This window comes from Ochotona princeps, chromosome 3 (genome assembly GCF_030435755.1).
Source record: "Ochotona princeps isolate mOchPri1 chromosome 3, mOchPri1.hap1, whole genome shotgun sequence".
Taxonomy (NCBI): domain Eukaryota; kingdom Metazoa; phylum Chordata; class Mammalia; order Lagomorpha; family Ochotonidae; genus Ochotona; species Ochotona princeps.
In genome coordinates, this window is record NC_080834.1 from 63,044,664 (window position 1) to 63,063,958 (window position 19,295).

A 19,295-nucleotide genomic window follows, 5' to 3' on the forward strand; every position below is an offset into this window, starting at 1 on the left:
GCAGGGTGACCATCATCTGACAGGATGGCGTGCCGAAACAGAAAAAGTGAGAGATTTTATGCTTTTATAGAAACGTAGTGCAAATGATGGAAAAGCAGGTGCACAGAGCACAGATTAGCTGAGTTTCCACAAGGTCAGAGTAGCCGGTAACAGTTCTAAGCAAAGGTAGATTAGTAGCTCTCATGTGGGAAGAAAAGAAGTAGGCAACATTCCAAGGGACAACAAAATATCAGCCTCTGGGGTCAGGTCTTCCATGTCTCCATGTACAGCCTGGCATGTGCACAGGGTGGCCTCTGCTTTTTGTCTCGCCTGGAATGTTTGCCAGGCATCCACATCAACAGCAGCCCACGTATGGAGAGAGCATGGCTGCTTTCCAGAGTGTGCGTCAGCAGGAAGCTGAATTGGAAATAGGGACAGCAGATCAAACCAACCACTCTGACAAGGGAAGTAGTGTTCCAAATGACATTTTAATTGCTATGCTAAATGCCAGTCCACTCCCCTCATTTTAAATCTGTTTCATGTTTCTCTCTGAAAATATCAGTTATTGCTAAATAAGTCGTTGATTCTGAGTTTTGTTTGATAACTTTGAAGATACAAACTCTGTTGTTCACACAGATAAGCAGATGTAAACAGAGAGGACTGTGTTGTAATAGTTTCATTCTTTATTTAATTTTCTGAATTATAACCCCATATCATATATGGACTTTCATTAAGCATTATGTCAATATTAAGTATTTTCATTCCATTTTTCAATGTGGGGAAATGGAAAGAATTTGAAACCATTTTAAGTGTAAACAGCAACCTTGCCTAGTGGATAGACTTACTCACATTCTTTTGGATTTAGGGCTTTGTTTTTAAGATTGATTTGTTTGAAAGGCGAAGTTAGAGAGAAAGAAGGAAAGTGACAGAACAATCTCCCATCTTCTGGTTCACAGCCCAAATGGCTGCATTGGAGCCAGGAGCTTCATCTGGGTCTCCCATGTAGGTGTGGGGGCCCAAACACTTGAGTCATTCTCTTCTGGTGTCTTTGGCCATTATGAGGAAGATGGGTAGGAAGTGCAGCAACTGAGACTTGGGTTGATACCCGCATTGAATGCTGGGACCCCAGGCTGAGGCTTAGCTTGCTACACCACCGTGCCAGCACTGGATCATTCACTTTCTTGGCCTGTGTGCTAACTAGCCTTTATTCGATGTTCTGGAGGTCTGTCCACTTTGTCATAACTTGCCTTACCAATGTTTTGTATGGCTGGTTGCTTGATTTTCATTTGTAGAGTTGGTGAAGTGCTGTGGGAAAGGAGAAGCCTCACTTGGTACCTCTTTTAGGAAGCAGGTGGCCTGAAACTACCCTACCCTTTTTATCCTTAGAAAATCTTTATGTATCTGTAAGGTAGGTGTACATACTGCAATTTGAAGGTTGATAATTTTTCATTTCTTTGAGAATATTTCTTGTTGAAGAAATTTTCAGAGAATTCCTCAAGATTATAGCTAAGGACTCTGAACAATAATCAGATCCCAAAATGTCAGTTTTGCTGACATGTGTGAATATGTGTGTGTGTGAATATACATATGTGCATATATATATATTGCATTTTATTGTAGTTTGTATAGTAGTTATCACTAATCAGAGGTGATATTTGTCATTTGTGACTGGTTTGTTTTTGTAAGCCCAATGGTTTCCAGTTACATCAATTTTGTTGCAAAAGACAGATTTTTGCATTCTTTAATATAGCCGAGTAATATTCCTTTGTATATATATAACATGTTTGCATATTCCAGTCATCTGTTGTTTCTTTATCCAGTTATACATTGATGGATACATTGATTCTATGTCTTAGCTCTTCTGACCTGGAAATACAGATACCTCTTTCATATGCTGATTTCATTTCCTTTGGGTTAATTCTGGGAGCGAGAAGCCTGGGTTTTCAGATTTTCAGATTTCTGAGGGCTTTCCATGCTGTCTTTCCTCTCATATCTTCGCCAGCATTTATCGCTTTTTGAGTTGTAGATGATAGCCATTCTTACAGGCGTGAGTTGAAATACCATTGTTGTTTTATTTGCATTTCCCTGCTGGGTTAGTGATCTTGAACATTTTCTTCCATGAGTTTGTTGGCCATTCACATAAATTTTAATGAGACATGCAAATCCATTTGTGGTTGTCACCACATAGAAGAAATATATTGTATATTATAGTCTCTGCTAAAAACTCTATTATTGAAGTGTAAGAAATCACAGCAAACTAGATTATGTTATAAGGTTACCTTGTTATTTTTGTATATTCAGCTGAAGTTCTATGGGCTCATGTATTATAAATAGGAGCTCGTGTTTGTTTTTACTTCCTCATTATATTGGTTGTTGTAAGGTTTATATCCATTAGTTCTTGATTTAGAAGTTTTAGTATTATAAAAGATGGAAAAGGAATGTCAAATTAGGATACTTTCTTGAAGAGAGGACATTCTAATTTTAAATTATCTTTATTAGTAGGCTATAAATATTTTACATATTTATGATAGGGACGTTAATTTGATGAGGAACCCAAAGACAAACTGATAAATTCCGGGAGTTTAAAGTGGGGAAGAAATCTTCCTATTCATACATCAAGGGCAGTGAACCACAGGCATGTTCCAAGGAAAGTAGCTTTTTGTCTAAGTAGGACTAATGATAATGGTTTGCTAAGAAGTACAGATGTCTTCATGCTGATGCTTAAATTTCAAATTAGGTTAGCTACAGTGCTTGAATTTGGAATGTAGAAGCAATGCTAATCAAAGCTTTTATAAGCAAACTTAATGTGATGGCTGCTCTAAGTGCATTTTAACACCAGATTTCTTCGGATTAGAACTGGGCTTTATTCTGGGCCAAGAAGGTCAGAGCTTTAGATGATTAAAAATCTCATGTTTAGGATGATTTTAAAAAATTAGTCTACTTTTCTGACAGTCCAGCTGGTTTCCTAGCTCAGTGATAACACTGACATTTTTTTTTTTCTCAGCCTGTACTCTGTAATGTCTTTGTTTAGACAGAAAATGGCCAGTAAGTTTGGTTCTTTTTACCCCCAGATTTATTTTATCTATATGAAAGGCAGAGTGATAAAGTGAGAGAAAAGGATTTCCATCCACCAGCTTACCTCTCATATGGCTACAGTGGTCTTGGCTGGACTAAACCTAATCCAGCATCCCAGAACCCCATTCGGGTTTCCCTTGTGGGTGGAAGGGGCCCAAGTCCTTGTGGTCTTTCCTGCCACATTCTCTCGCACATTTTCTGGAAGCTGAGTTCAAAGTTGCCGGAACTCGAACTGGCACTGCAAAATGGAATACCAACATGTCAGCAACTCAACCCAATGCATCACTGTGCTAGTCCCACGTTTCTTTTTCTAAATAGAGTGAGTAGTGCAGGCAGACCCAGCTGGAAAGTGTGATTGAGTCAGCTTTCTTGCTGAAAGTTATGTCTCTTCCTGCATGAGATTCTCTTGGCTGTCTAATAATTTTTAAGGTCTGTATAGCCTTTGATAGTTGAGAAGATTAGACAGTGTGCTTTTTGTGTGTGAGTGGCTTTTGCCCTGTCCCGTAACTGTTTCCATCTCCAGGGATTTGCATGTTCTACTTTTTTCTTCCTTTATTCCCCACTAACTCCTTCAAGTTTTACCTCATGAATCAACCTCTGTGGAATGCCTTGTCTAAACTGGTCTGTATTGGGTGTGTTTTCTGTGTAGTAATGATAAAAATAATAGTTTGGAATACTTTGTGTTTATAAAAGCAGTGTTAATCACATCACATGCATCTATGATTTTCAAGATTTTTTTTAGTTATCTCTACTTCTAATGTCTTGTGTTGTATCTTCACGTACAAGTCTTTCTGAAATCCTAGGACTCTGAGGAAACAGTTGGATTACTGAAACATATGTGCGTCATTGTCATTTAATTCTGGAAAAGCGCAAAGTGATTATTTTTTGTCTTCATTAAAAAAAAAGGTAGTGGACTGTGAGAAGTTAACTAAATTGTGTCAAGTTAGAGTCAGCTGCAGTCTGAAAAGGATTTCACTGTAGAGCTGTTGGTTCTATTCTACTGTTTCTCAGAGATACTCAGGACAAACTCTCAGTTATCTTTGTGTTTGCAGTGGCTAGTACTATGCATCATCCAAAACAAGTGCCTTGTAAACCAGGAATTCTAAAGAACTGGACTCTTCAGTCTCTCTCTCTCTCTCTCTCTCTCTCTCTCTCTCTCTCTCTCTCTCTCTCTCTCTCTCACACACACACACACACACACACACACACACACACACAAAATCACTGGAGCTGCAGAAAGTTCATAGGTGGAACTACAAGATAAATCAAAATTCCCATAAACTCTTTGAATTCTCCTCATTTACGCAACTTGGCATTGTGCATTTTAAGTCTTGATGTGTTTAAACAGCCTAACTTCATTTCAGTAAAATAAACCTTTAAGCAAAACAATAATAAAGCATGTAGTTGTGTTTCAACTGTGACTATTTTAAAATGCTAAGTTGAGAATTTTGCCAATGCATAGTTTAGTGTTGCCATGATTTTCAGCTCTAGTTATTTAAATATTTAATATTTTAAAATAATTGTTAACATTTTATGCCGCTTGGGCCCAGCGGCGTGGCCTAGCGGCTAAAGTCCTCGCCTTGAAAGCCCCGGGATCCCATATGGCCGCCGGTTCTAATCCCGGCAGCTCCACTTCCCATCCAGCTCCCTGCTTGTGGCCTGGGAAAGCAGTTGAGGACGGCCCAATGCATTGGGACCCTGCACCCGCGTGGGAGACCCGGAAGAGGTTCCAGGTTCCCAGTTTCGGATCGGCCCGCATAGGCCCGTTGCGGCTCACTTGGGGAGTGAATCATCGGATGGAAGATCTTCCTCTCTGTCTCTCCTCCTCTGTGTATATCTGGCTGTAATAAAATCAATAAATCTTTAAAAAAAAAAACCAAAAAAACCAAAAAACATTTTATGCCGCTTGCTAAAGTGAGTCGTATACATGCTATGCACAAGGCATTGGATGAAAGATGAACTGCTGATCTCAGAACCCCAACCATGAAGAGACTGTCAGCCAGTGGACTCTGAATAGGGTTCATTGGGATTGGAACTGAGAGACTGGCAGCAATCCAGAACTGATGAACTATCAAAACTGTATGAGCAGGACCCTCAGAGCGCGCCTCCCATTGGGGATCTGGGATGGGTGAGAGGTTGGGTGGGGCTTTTCCCTTTGTTTTTTTCCCTCACCCCAAATACAGGGAAAAATGATATTGGTGTGGAAACAATGGTATTACCCACTTTCAAAAAAAAAAAAAAAGAAAAGAAAAGAAAAAAATCTTAAAAAAAAAAGAATACCTCTTGAAAAAAAAAAAAAGATTAGAAAGAGAGGATACGAGAGTCTACACATTTTTTTATTTAAAGCATGAAGGAACTATGGTATAATCAGATGTACTTATTTTTGTCTGTATCTTAATATTTTAAATATATACTTATTAAAAGAGAACATTTGATACAATAGAGAAAGAAAAAAGAAAGATGTAGAGGTGCAGGATATGAAGAAAATAGCTGAAGGTGCAGGAAATAACATTAATCTTTCTTTTTGGTGCTGAAACCTTTGACCGACTTTAGCACGTCTTTCTAAACATTAGGTGGCGGGCATTGGGCGCAGTGGTGCGGTTGCCGTTTGTAGCACCCACATTCATATCAGAGTGCTTGAGTCTGAGTCCTGGCTGCACTTCTGATTCCAGCTTTCAGATCGTGCACATCCTGGCCGGCAGCACATGATGGCTCAAATCGTTGGATCTTTTATCCTTGGGCGATACCTTGGTTGAGTTGGGATTTGGGTTTGTCCTGCCCCAGCCCTGGCTGTTGAGGACATGTGGAAACTGAACTACCAAATGAAAAAGCTGTGTTTGTACCTCTCTCTGTCTCTCAAAATCTACAAGATAATAGAAACTTGGAGCGTAGATTGAGTGACTTGACAATGTATGTGTACCATGCAAAGTTTCAAGTTGGTTATACTGCTTCATAAAAATGTAGAAATAAAAGACATACCCAGAGGCCTACCCGAGCAGGGCATCTAATAGGAGGTTAACTTACATAAATCCAGGACTGCAATATGCTACCCTCTACATGTAAGATATCAGGATGTCCTTTCCAGACTGCAAGGAAAACTTCATGTCTTCAGCCTTGTAGAAGACAATGGTAATATTTTGTGGAGTTAAAAAGTATGAGCTCATGCTTCCAGCACTTTCGCATGCTTACTCCAAGCACACTTAGAATAAGCAGATGTCATCATTCATTGGGCTTTGAGAAGTTCAGCAAGCATGAACTCGCTTCTGGCCAGTCTGTGTGTGCTTTGGTTGAGTCACATCCACCTCCTGGTAGCCATTGTTTTGATTATGCTTTGTCTTCAGGAACATTTTGGTAAAGGTATGCTTCATTTCCATTGCCATTCTGAAAAGAAATGCTTTAAGATGTCAATTGCAGTTGTTTAAAATTTCCACTGGAAGTGCTGCTCTTGTCTGTAGCTGATTTGGATACAACAGTATGAACTTTTTAAAAACTCCTTGTGTATTTAACATATTAATTACTCTTTGAGCATGTGCTTCTGGATGAGAACTATATCTGAGGTGTTGGCAGTATTGAGTATCTGGAAAAATCCATACTTCTCTGCTGGCTTACACCCCTCAAATTAAACTTGGTTGAGTAGATGTGAGAACTTATGCGAGGCCATGTAGGCATAACTGTTGAAATGTTTTCTACAGTATGTAAATATATCTATCTATATATTTTTTAAAAATAAAAGATAATCACAACACCTACCCCTGAGTTCTATTTTTTTACAATTATGATGAATTTACTTCCTTCTGAAATTTATTTCCTGCAAAGTAGAAATTTAACAGTTCTATTGCCTTCACTGAACACTTTCTCATTCGTTATATTTAGGTTATCTTCATTGTAATGAATATGATAATCTGAGATTGAGATGGCTAAAGCAGACATTAGAATCTTTCATCCCGCAGCCCGTGATAAATGCAATTAAAGTGTCTGCGTTGGATGGCAGAGACATAGGAGAAGCTCAGCCTGAGAGGTTTGACAAGGTACTTTTATTGTATCATGACGCACAATCATTGATGGGAAATTATGTTGCTTTGCTGTTGATTTCTGTTTGCTGCCAGACATGCCCTGACACTGTTTCTCAGTACTCTGGGAAATTCTGAAAAAGTGACCATAGAGGCAGTTATTGGATTTTAAGCATGGTTCCAAAGAAGCAATGCCAGTTGGATTAGGAATTACAGAATGTTTTGTAATTTCCAGGTAACAGAAAGGTAACTCTGAAACATTGGATGTTATTGGGGTTAGTACAATTCAGTAACATTTCACATCGGAATACTAAATTTTTTTTAAGACTTATTATTATTGGAAAGCCGGATATACAGAGAGGAGGAGAGACAGAGAGGAAGATCTTCCGTCCGATGTTTCACTCCCCAAGTGAGCCGCAACGGGTCAGTGCGCGCCAATCCGATGCCAGGAACCAGGAACCTCTTCCAGGTCTCCCACGCAGGTGCAGGGTCCCAAAGCTTTGGGCGGTCCTCCACTGCTTTCCCAGGCCACAAGCAGGGAGCTGGATGGGAAGTGGAGCTGCCGGGATTGGAACTGGCGCCCATATGGGATCCCGGGGCGTTCAAGGCAAGGACTTTAGCCGCTAGGCCACGCCGTTGGGCCCTAGAATATTAAATTTTTTAAAAACTCATTTCAGTCAACCAATTTAAGTATTAGCTGTTGAAATAAATGCTCAGAATTCACAAATACTCATTTGGTGATGTCCTAGATGGGTAATCTCTATAAAGGATTTTTTTATATTCATCAAGAATATCAAAACTAATTAGTAGGTGTAAGTAAATGCTAGTCCTCCTATGCCCTACCTATCCCAAAGAAAGTAAGAAATGCTGAAAGATGCATAGGAATTTTCTAAAAGTATTTTTTCTAAAAGTGTATTTTCAGTTACAAAGAAATGTCTTTTTTTATTGGCTCTTTGTCATATTTATATATATAGCTTCTCTGTTGTGCCTGAGAATGCACTTTCCATTCAGAGTTGCCTTGTTTGTACATTTGCTTTTCCAGGTGTTAGTTGATGCTCCGTGTTCAAATGATCGAAGTTGGTTGTTCTCTTCGGATTCACAAAAGGCTGCTTATAGGATAAGTCAGAGAAGGAGTTTGCCTGTTCTACAAATGGAACTCTTGAGGTGAGCACTGTCAATACAAACTGTCTTTTGGCTTTCCATATTATTCAAATAGGAAAAACAAAGTATGGCAGGCCCCCAGATAAAGGGCTTCCTGTGTACGTGCCAGTGATTATTTCAACAAAAGCTGCACTCTGAAAACTACCTTGCCCTTCTGCTCCTCAGGTTGTAATACCCACCCAGTGAAATGTAGCATGCTGGCTGTTGGCTTTGCTGCCTCAGGTTCATCGTGGTTTTCCTTGTGTTAACAGAATCCGAGCAGCCCCTTCCATCCCTCTGTAAAAGTCGCTAAAGAAGAGGATGTATTGTTTGGTAATGTTGTAGATGAGTCACCCTTTTAGGAAATTGTTATTCATTGTTAGTACTCAGTTTCCTTCTAAGAATTTTCCAGAATGGCCTGGCTACCAAGCGATGGAGTGGGTCTTCAAAATGTTTGTGTAGTGTTTTTATTATGAAGCAATCTGAACATGATTGCAAAATATTTTATACTAACAATCTTATATTTTAATTCCTCTTTTCCACAAACCCTTTAAGGTGCATTTGTATGGTTTTTTTTCGAAACAGAGATGTTTGGGGACAGTCTTGTTATTATTTCAGATTATGCCTCGTTACCAAGGAATTCTTTCCTGTTCATGATCTGGCTCTGTATTTTATACTCCATCTACTGCTTTTTCTCCTAATTTGTTTTAATTCATTGTATTTTATCTTTTATTTCCTATACTCTTTTAATTTTTTTAAGATTTATTTTATTTTTATTACAAAGTCAGATATACAGAGAGGAGGAGAGACAGAGAGGAAGATCTTCCATCCAATGATTCACTCCCCAAGTGAGTGCAACGGCCGGTGCTTTGCTGATTCGAAGCCAGGAACCAGGAACTTCTTCCAGGTCTCCCACACAAGTGCAGAGTCCCAAGGCCTTGGGTCTTCCTCCACTGATTTCCCAGGCCTCAAGCAAGGAGCTGGATGGGAAGTGGAGCTGCCAGGATTAGAACTGGCACCCATATGGGATCCCGGTGCGTTCAAGACGAGGACTTTAGATGCTACGCTACCACGCCGGGCCCTATATTCTTTAAAAAAAAAAAAAAAGATTTATTTATTTTTATGGGAAAGTCAGATATATAGAGAGGAGGAGAGACAGAGAGGATGATCTTCCATCCGATGATTCATTCCCCAAGTAACCTTAATGACCGGGTGGCGCTGATCAGAATCCAGGAGCCAGCAGCTTCATCTGGATCATCCATGTGGGTGCAGGGTCCCCAAGCTTTGGGCCATCCTCCACTGCTTTCCCAGGCCGCATGCAGCGGTCTGGATGGAAAATGGGGCCACTGGGATTAGAACTGGCACCCATATAGGATCCTGGCACTTGCAAAGCGAGGACTTTAACCACTACTAGGCTACCATGCTCGGCCCTATTTCATATCCTTATAAATCCATTCTTATTAAAGTTTCTAAGAACTCCATAATTGGTAAAAAAAAAAAAAAAAAAGATATTTTTCTGATTTTACCTGATCTATTTTTAAAGTATATTTGGTAATTTTTTAATTTTGCAATTTATTTATTTATTTGAAATCAGAAAGAGAAAGAACCCTCTGATTTATTCCTTGATATGACCACCACAACTGGCTTTGTTCCAGGCTAAAGCCAGGAGCCAGAATCTCCATTCTGGACTGTCTTCCTGGTCCATCTTCTTGACCTTTTTTGGCTTCTCAGGGACTTCTTCATGCCGACGTTGACATCAGACATGGCACTTGTTACTCTTCTCCCTGACCCTATTACCTTCTGCTTTTTATTTTTTTAAGTTTTACAAGTTTTCCAATTGAACAGGTACATTAACCTTTTTGTGATTTAAGCAACAAGAAGTAGAACCGAGTATCAGTTCTATGGCAATGCTGAACTGTTCTCTGAAAAGGCTGCTGCACTTTGTTGATTCTCACATTCTTCTCCCTTGACATTCAAGATCTTCTTCTTTGGCCTCCCGCCCCCCAGCACTCCCATCTCCACCACACACTCTTCTTTGGTTATGCCTTCCCTGTTTTTCTTAATTTGTTTGTGATTGGCTCATTTTTTATTTCATTAGTCTGTTGGTATTACTCCTTTTCTCAATCTGGTGACTTCTGCTATGAAGGACTTTCTCAAACAGGAGTGTATATCTCAGCTCAAATTGGTCTGCTTAACCTTAAATCTACATATTCAGTTACTTGGTAGAGATTTCCGAACACATAAAACTCAACTAGTCAAAATAAAACTCATATTCTAGTGCCCTGTGAGTCCCTCCTCCTCTAAATCGGAACAGAAGTCTCACCACTGTATGTCTTCTTGCTCTTACCCTTTTAGTAAATGCCATGTTGATACAGTCCTAGGCAGGCTGCAAGTTCAGGGTCACTAGTTTGGAAGCCACACCTCCCCCACTTATGTAAACCTTTCTGTGAGTCAAAGGACACTAACCTATCATTACCTGGAGCCTGAGGGGCCCCTTGTTGCATAACCTTTCCTTTAAAGCCACTTGAAAAGCCATTTTGAAGAGTTACTTTCCCTCTCTTCCTTGTCTCTTAGGTTGTGCCATCATTTGACCTCTGGCTCTCTTCCTCTAACTCCCTTGGGCTCCTGCCCTGTGGCACACCTGTTTGCTCTCAGATTCTGAGGACTGGAGGTGCAATCTCTCTCTTATCATCAGATAGCTCTATTATGTCACTGTATCACTTAAAAAAAGTCTCTTGGCCTATCTTCAAAATCCCCTTAGTTACTACTTTACTGGTCTTTTTTCCTCTTTTTAAAGATTTATTTATTTTTATTGGAAAGGCAGATATACAGAGAGGAGGAGAGACAGAGAGGAAGATCTTCCATCCGATGGTTCGTTCACTCCCCAAGTGGCTGCAACAACTGGAGCTCAGTCAATCCAAAGCCAGGAGCCAGGAATTACCTCTAGGTTTCCCAACATGGGTACAGGGTCCCAAAGCTTTGGGCCATCCTCTACTGCTTTCCCAGGCCACGAAGCAGGGATCTGGATAGGAAGTGGGGCTGTGGGGATTGGAACAGGCACCCATATGGGATCCCGGTGCACTCAAAGCGAGGACTTTAGCTGCTAGGCTACAGTGCCGCGGGCCCTACTTTACCTTTCTTTAACACAAGATAGCCCTTTTATTCTATAGTAAGACACAAAAAAGATTTAAAATGCAAATGTACATTGATTTGATGAGTTTCAAATTATGAAGGACTGATAGCAGATCTTTATTTGCATTTGGAAAGAGCAATTAGAAAGTATGGGAGCAAACATCCCCTGGTCTGATATTGTGAACATTATTAGATGGTCCTCAGGAGGGAGAAAATGTGAGGATAGTCATGGGGCAAAAAATTAAAAGTTTTTGAGAGATATAAAGTATCTCCTCCATGCTGTATTTATATTCATTTATCTTGTCTGAAATTAAATGTATTAATTAAATAGTCTCTATAATGTTTAGGATGTTAACTTTTTTTTTTTTTTAAGATTTTATTGTTATTGGAAAGCCGGATATACAGAGAGGAGGAGAGACAGAGAGGAAGATCTTCCATCCAATAATTCACTCCCCAAGTGAGCCGCAACGGGCTGGTACGCGCCAATCCGATGCCGGGAACCAGGAACCTCTTCCGGGTCTCCCACGCGGGTGCAGGGTCCCAAAGCCTTGGGCCATCCTCGACTGCTTTCCCAGGCCACAAGCAGGGAGCTGGATGGGAAGTGGAGCTGCCGGGATTGGAACCGGCGCCCATATGGGATCCCGGGGCTTTCAAGGCGAGGACTTTAGCTGCTAGGCCGTGCCGCTGGGCCCTAGAATGTTAGCTTTTGAAAAGATTATTATACAACCAAATATTCTTTTTTTTTTTTTAAGATTTATTTTTTCTTATTGGAAAGACAGATTTACAGAGAGAAGATTTACAGAGAGCGAAGGATGTCCCATCTGCTGATTTACTCCACAAATGGCCACAGTGGCCACAATGTCCTGAGCTAAGCTGATCAGGCCATAAGTAGGCAGCTGGATCAGGAGTGGAGCTGACAGGACACAAACCAGTGCCCCTACAGGATGCTGGTGCTTGCAAGTAGAATATTAGCCAGTTGAGCTATTGTGCTGGCTGTGCAACCAAATATTCTGTAACTGGATGTTAATCTTTCACGTTTTTATGAATGCTGTACTTGAATGAAAATTGATACTTAATAGAAAACTTTTTGCTCTAACCTTTAAAAAGAATTATTAGTAGGTATGTATCATTCTTTTAAATATTTTGAATCTTTTAATATGAAATTTTATGTAATCATGAATTTATGTAGGAAGAAAAGCACACATAGTTACTATTATGAGTAGAAATACAAATCCTGTAAGTTTCTGGTACAAATTAATAAGGACTTTTTTACTTATCCACACAGAAATAAAAAAAAATTTGAATCTTTTATTGAAGTTATGAAGCATGAAAATATAACAGTTACTTCTAAGTGTCATAGAAAATGGAATTCAGTTACTAGTTCGGATGGTTGGTTAGCCTAGTAGTTGAAAATGTGTTTTGTTCAGTTACTAGTTTGGATGGTTGGTTAGCCTAGTAGTTGAAAATGTGTTTTGTATCGGAGTGGCTAAGGTAAGTTCCTGGCTCTTGCTTCTGACCCGTCACCAACGTCCCTCCAGTACACACCATGGGAGCATCCGTGTCGCCGCCGCGTACCCCGAGCCAAGCAGAGGGACTAGGGTTACAAAAAAAGACAACACACAGTGGATCATGCTTGTAAGGAGAATGCCGAATGCGAACGATTCTTTATTGAAACTCCAGGCTACCTTTTATACTCTACCTAGCTCTTCCCAGTGTTTATCCAATCCTCAAGTGGCCACCCTAAATCCCTCGAGCTCCTCCCAGTGTTTATCCAATCCCTCGAGGACATAACTTCACAAATAGGAAGCAGGAACTTGCGGTTAAGCCAGGGGCTAGTTGTATCAGGCCAAGATTGCCCATCCTGTCACCCTTTGAGAAACAAGCTAAGCTGTGAAGTTAACCCTTGGGAGACCGGGCCCTGCATGCAGCTTTAAGGTTTCCAGTAATCTGGTTCCCACCACCCACATGGGTGACCTGGCTTGAGTACTTGGCTCCTGCCTTAGGTGGGTGTTGGAGAATAAACCAGCACATAGGATTGCACACTTTCTCTCCTTTCTCTCTTTCCCTCACTTTCTCCGTCCTTCCCTCCCTTCTTCCTCTCAAAGAAAGTTTATTTTGCTACAAAAAAAGTTCTGAAAATGGAAGTTTTTTTTTTTTTCATAATGTGCCTTTCCATAACGTTTTTTGAAGAACCCTAGTATGAATCCCCAAAATTTCTGTGCCAAAGTGACTTCTTTGGATTTCATTTTTCATGAATGTTTGTACATGTAAATTATATAAAATTATTTCAAGTGTATGTCTTCAAAACTTTTCAGATGACAAAAATGAGTTGTGGATATTTGGCAGAGCAGTTAAGCTACCAGTTGGATGGCTGGATTGTATATTGCAGTGCCTGGACTAGCTCTGTTTTCCAGTCTAGTTATTGCTAATGCCCACCTGGAAAGCAGTGGTCATGACTAAAGTAGATGAGTCTCTGTCACCACACGTTAAGTTGAACGCACGTTAAGTTCCTGGCTCCTAGCTCTGGCCTGTTACAGGCATTTGGAGAATGATAGAGCAGAAGAGAGATCTCTTGAGTCTCTCTTTCAATAGATAAAATGTATTATTATTATTATTATTTTTTAAGACACAGTAGAGGCCAATGTTGTGATGCATTTGACTGGGCTGCTGCTTGCAACACCTACATCCCATGCCTGAATGCCTGTATGCCTGTTTGAGTTCTGCTCTGACGCCTGTGCCTAGGAAAAGAGATCCCAAATGCTTGGATCTCTGCCATCATGTGGGAAACCAGCATGTGCGCCTGACTTCTGAGTGTGCCTGGCTTAGCTGTAGGTATTGCTGCCATATGAGAAGTGACCCCACTGGATGGATGATCTCTCTCTGTTTTTTCCTTCCTGTTTCTGCTGCTCTACCTTTCAAATAAATAAACTCTTATATAAAATTAAAAGATGAGATAATTTTAAAAAGAAGGTGGTAAGAGAGACAAAGATTCAAGATGAAATTGAAGTAAGCTAATCTTATTTATATAAAGCCATTGAATCATATAACTTTATAATCACTTTTCAAAATAATTTCTGAGTCAACCATTTGTTTCATATAAAGAAAAACAGAACATTTTGTGAGTTTGCATGCCATGCTTTTGCAGGGGTCATGCTAATTTGAGCCAGTCATTTCTATTACGTACTACATACATACTATATAAAGTGGTTCTTTTGCTTTTTTTTTTTTAAAGATTTTTATTTTTATTACAAAGTCAGATATACAGAGAGGAGGAGAGACAGAGAGGAAGATCTTCCGTCCGATGATTCACTCCCCAAGTGAGCCACAACGGGTCAGTGCACGCCAATCTGATGCCGGGAACCAGGAACCTCTTCCTGGTCTCCCACGCGGGTGCAGGGTCCCAATGCATTGGGCCATCCTCGACTGCTTTCCCAGGCCACAAGCAGGGAGCTGGATGGGAAGTGGAGCTGCCGGGATTAGAACCGGCGCCCATATGGGATCCCGGGGCTTTGAAGGCGAGGACTTTAGCCGCTAGGCCACGCCGCTGGGCCCTCTTTTGCTTTTTTTTAATATTTAGATATATTAAGAATAATTGAGTGGGAAAACATGCTGGGATTGATGTATGTTGTTTTTTGAGAAAGTGGCTCTGATTTTTGTAAAAGAGATGATTATGTGGTTTTTAGGTGGGAAGAACTAAATGAAGAGTATGATTTATAATAAAAATATAGGCATCTTATTTCAGTAATATGTCATCCATTTCCTAGAGGAAAGTCAATCATAAAATCCTGACCCCTTTGATCTGTCTTTTCACACTACTTGACAAGTAAAATTCAGTTTGTGAACCTACTGAAAAAGGAAGGTTAGATTTTTTGACAGCATTTTGAAAATTTGTATAAATCATTTGGATAACAATTCTTAAGAAGTGGTGCCCTGACAAAAAGAATTGTGTTTTTAAAAGGAACATTTTTAAGAGTCACTGACATATTCTCTGATACTCTATACCTGAGTTAAGAGACACCCACACATTGTTAAACTGGAGGGGAAATCAGTAGGGAGGGGAGGGACTTTGGGGAGGGGGACAGGAAATCCCAGTGCCTAATAAACTGTGTCAGAAACAAAAGCAAGCAAGCAAAAAAAAAAAAAAAAAAAAACCTTAAAAAAGAGAGACACCTACTGACTATGGAGTAAGTGTCTTCATCATTCATATGTGAAAGTTGTAATAGAAAAATAATCTGTGACTTAACAGTTTTATCAGAATGGTCGGTTTTGACCACGTTTTGTGTTATGTGTATACCTTTTTCATCATTAAAATACTTCAATTTACATCATACCTGTCATCTTATACTTTATGTACTTGGAATCAGAAAAGCAAAACGGAATATTACTGCTATGACTGTACCTATTGCTGCCACTAGGACTAGGAATTCTAGTCTTAGTCCTGCTCTTTCTCTTTCTCCTTCAACTTTTTTTCTTTTTTCTTTCTTTCTTTAAATTCGGTGGCAAAATTCAGAGATGAGAGTAAAATTCTATCTGTATGAAGTATGCACTTTTTCTTAAAATAGAAGTTTACTACTGATCAAGATGATCTCTGTTAAAGGAAGGTGTGAAAGGTTAAGGAAAATGATGGTGTGAAAGGTTAAGGAAATATTTTAAGTTATAGTTTGCAGGTATTGTATTTTTGTTCTTAAAAACGCATCCAAAATGTAAATTGATAATACGTAATCAACGTCATCTTGAAGATAAGAGTTTATTAGCGTTTATTAATTTTCCCAATATTTTTATCTACTTGTATGTGAAACTTTACTAAGCTGCAGATACTAAAATATATAGAAAATGATTCTCATTTTCAAAATTCTGCAGACAATTCTCATAACTTATTTTAAGGCAAAGGAGTAAACGTTTTTCAGGAACAGATTCTGATGATCAAACCCATTAACTCTGGAAGGTGATAAGCTTGGCTAAAAGTGACTAATGAAGAAGGAGGCACAGGGAGGCCCCGCTCATCCCCAGCCATGCTTGGCCAGCTAGACAGCCCACAATCCGCACAGGAAGTTTGCTTCGTGCAAGCACTCTCAGTCCGCTGAGAGTGTATGAGTTCTGGGGTTCTGGGGCATTCGATGGACAGGTTCAGGGGTGCACTTCCACACTCTGGTAAGGGCAGGAGTTCCTGGAAGGCTCAGGTGAGTGGCCTCTGGGACACAGAGGTAAAACAGGAAGTAATCCCCTGCCTCAGCCTTCTTCCAGCTACTAGCTCTTCTGCTCCCAGCCATGCTGACTTGTCGCCATGGCAGGATCCTCCCCACTTAAGAAAAAGAAAGGAAGAAAGGAAATAAGGGGTGGAGGGAAAGAAGGAGGGAGGGAAGGAGGAAGAAAAGAACATTTCTGGTTATTTATAATGAAAATTTTACTTATTAGCATTTAAAGTAGCTACATTATATTATTGTACATTATTTCTTTTGTTCATTCAGATAATTAGAAAAACCTGAGAGAACTCTTCCAACACAGTGTGATTACTGCAAGAAATAGTTATAAAAGCATATCGGTTAGCCATTAAAACATTTACTAAGTCTATGTGAAGTCAGGAGCCAAGAGCTTCCTTCAAGTCTCAAACACAGGTACAAGGGATCAAGGACTTGGGTCATCATCTGCTGCTTTCCCAGGTCATAAACTGTGAGCTGGATTGGAAGTGGAGGAGCCAGGAAATGAACAAATGCCTGTATAGGTTATTGGCACTTGCAAGTGGAAGATTAGCCTATTAAATCACTGCACCAGCTTCCTCTCTTGCCCATTTCCTTTTTTGTATGTGTATCTGTAGTTTTGTTTAAATAATCTGCATTTTCCATGAATTCTTTTTTTTAATGGTTTCCCTATTTATTAAAAATAAATGTTACTGGGCCCGGCGGCGTGACCTAGCGGCTAAAGTCCTCGCCTTCAAAGCCCCGGGATCCCATATGGGCGCCGGTTCTAATCCCGGCAGCTCCACTTCCCATCCAGCTCCCTGCTTGTGGCCTGGGAAAGCAGTGGAGGACGGCCCAATGCATTGGGACCCTGCACCCGCATGGGAGACCCGGAAGAGGTTCCTGGTTCCCGGCTTTGGATTGGCGTGCACCAGCCCGTTGTGGCTCACTTGGGGAGTGAAACATCGGATGGAAGATCTTCCTCTCTGTCTCTCCTCCTCTCTGTATATCCGACTTTCCAATAATAATAATAAAATCTTTAAAAAAAAATAAATGTTACTGGGAGAAGGAGAGACAAGAGCAATCTTAAACTAGCTGATTCATCCCCCCCCAAAATGATACATGTAAGCATACACGCTCATTCATTGGTTCACTCTCCAGATTGTGTCAACAGTTGGGTCGGGCGAAAACTGGAAGCCAGAAAATCCACACAGGTGTTTCATGTGGGTAGCAAAAGGCAGTCAGGATCATCTTTCTTCTTTTCCATTTCTTAACGGAATTGTTTGTTTTCTTGGATTCTTTATGTATCCTTGATATTATTCCTTTATCAGTTGCATAGTTAGGAGATATTTTCCCTCATTCTGTTGGTTGCTTGCACATTTTGTGGGTTTTTTGTTTTGTTTGTTTTGGTTTGTTTGTAGTTTGTTTACAGTGCAGAGCTTCTTAGCTTGATGTAATCCCATTTGTTTACTTTTTTCTTTTTCTTTTTTTTAAAGATTTATTTATTTATTTTTATTACAAAGTCGGATATACAGAGAGGAGGAGAGACAGAGAGGAAGATCTTCCGTCCGATGATTCACTCCCCAAGTGAGCGCAACAGCCAGTGCTGTGCCAATCCAAAGCCGGGAACCAGGAACCTCCTGCAGGTCTCCCACATGGGTGCAGGGTCCCAAGGCTTTGGGCCGTCCTCGACTGCCTTCTCAGGCCACAAGCAGGGAGCTGGATGGGAAGCAGGGCCACTGGGATTAGAACCGGTGACCATATGGGATCCTGGGCGTGTTCAAGGCTAGGACTTTACTGCTAGGCCACGCCGTTGGGCCCTGTTTACTTTTTTCTTTCGTGACTGTGTTTCTAGTGTTTGCCTCTGCCAGTGTCTTTCAGAGTTTCCCTGGTATTTTCTCTGCTAGTTAAATCATTTCCATTCATAGATTGAGATCCTCGATCCAGTAGGAGTTTATTTATTTATTTATTTATTTATTTATTGTGAGTTGATTTTTATGTAAAGTGTAAGGCAAGGGTCTTCTTTTTTGTTTCTACATTCACACATCCAGTTTTCTTTGCATCATTTGTTGAAGAGACTGTCTTCTCTCCAGGATGTAATTTTAGCTTGTTTGTCAAAGATTAGTTGGTTGTAGACTTGTTGATTAATTTATGGGGTTGCTATTCCTTGCCAGTGTTTTGTAATTTTAATTGTAGAGTTATTTCATTTATTTCAGTATTTTTTATAGCTATTGTGAATGGAACTAATTGTACAAGGTTTTTTTTTTTTTCAACCAAGGCTATTTATTTTTGTATGTTGACTGTATATCCTATAATTTTATCAAGTTCTCCTATTTTTTAAAGATTTATTTATTTCTACTGGAAGGGCAGATTTAAAGAGAGAAGGTACAATACAGAGGAATATCTTCCATCTGCTGGTTAATTCCCCAAGTGTCCATAATGGCTGTAACTGGGCATTCTTAAGCCAGGAACAAGGAGCTTCTTGTTGGTGGTCTCCCACTTGGGTTCAGGGACCAAGGATTTGGAGCATCCTCCACTTCTTTCCTGGCCATAGACAGGGAGCTGGATGGGAAATGGAGAAGCCAGGACACAAGCCAGTACCCATATGGGATGCTGGTGCTTGCAGATGGAGGATTAACCCATTGAGCCACTGTGCCTGCTCTTGTCAAGCTCTCATGAGTTCTAGTAGTCTGTCAGTAGAGTCATTTGGTTCACCGGTATGTAGAATCATGCTGTCTGCTAGCAGTAATAATTTGGCTTCCTCCTTTCCAATTTGAACTTC

At 40.2% G+C, this 19,295-nt stretch overlaps 1 protein-coding gene across 1 annotated transcript in view; it reads left to right on the forward strand.

The window, feature by feature from the left end:
* Positions 1-19,295, forward strand: part of NSUN3 (NOP2/Sun RNA methyltransferase 3) — a 57,691-nt gene that overhangs the window by 18,821 nt on the left and 19,575 nt on the right. The window contains exons 4-5 of the mRNA XM_012930193.3: positions 6,928-7,082; positions 8,107-8,228. Coding sequence (XP_012785647.3) covers positions 6,928-7,082; positions 8,107-8,228 — 277 coding nt within the window. The remainder of the gene's footprint in view (positions 1-6,927; positions 7,083-8,106; positions 8,229-19,295) is intronic.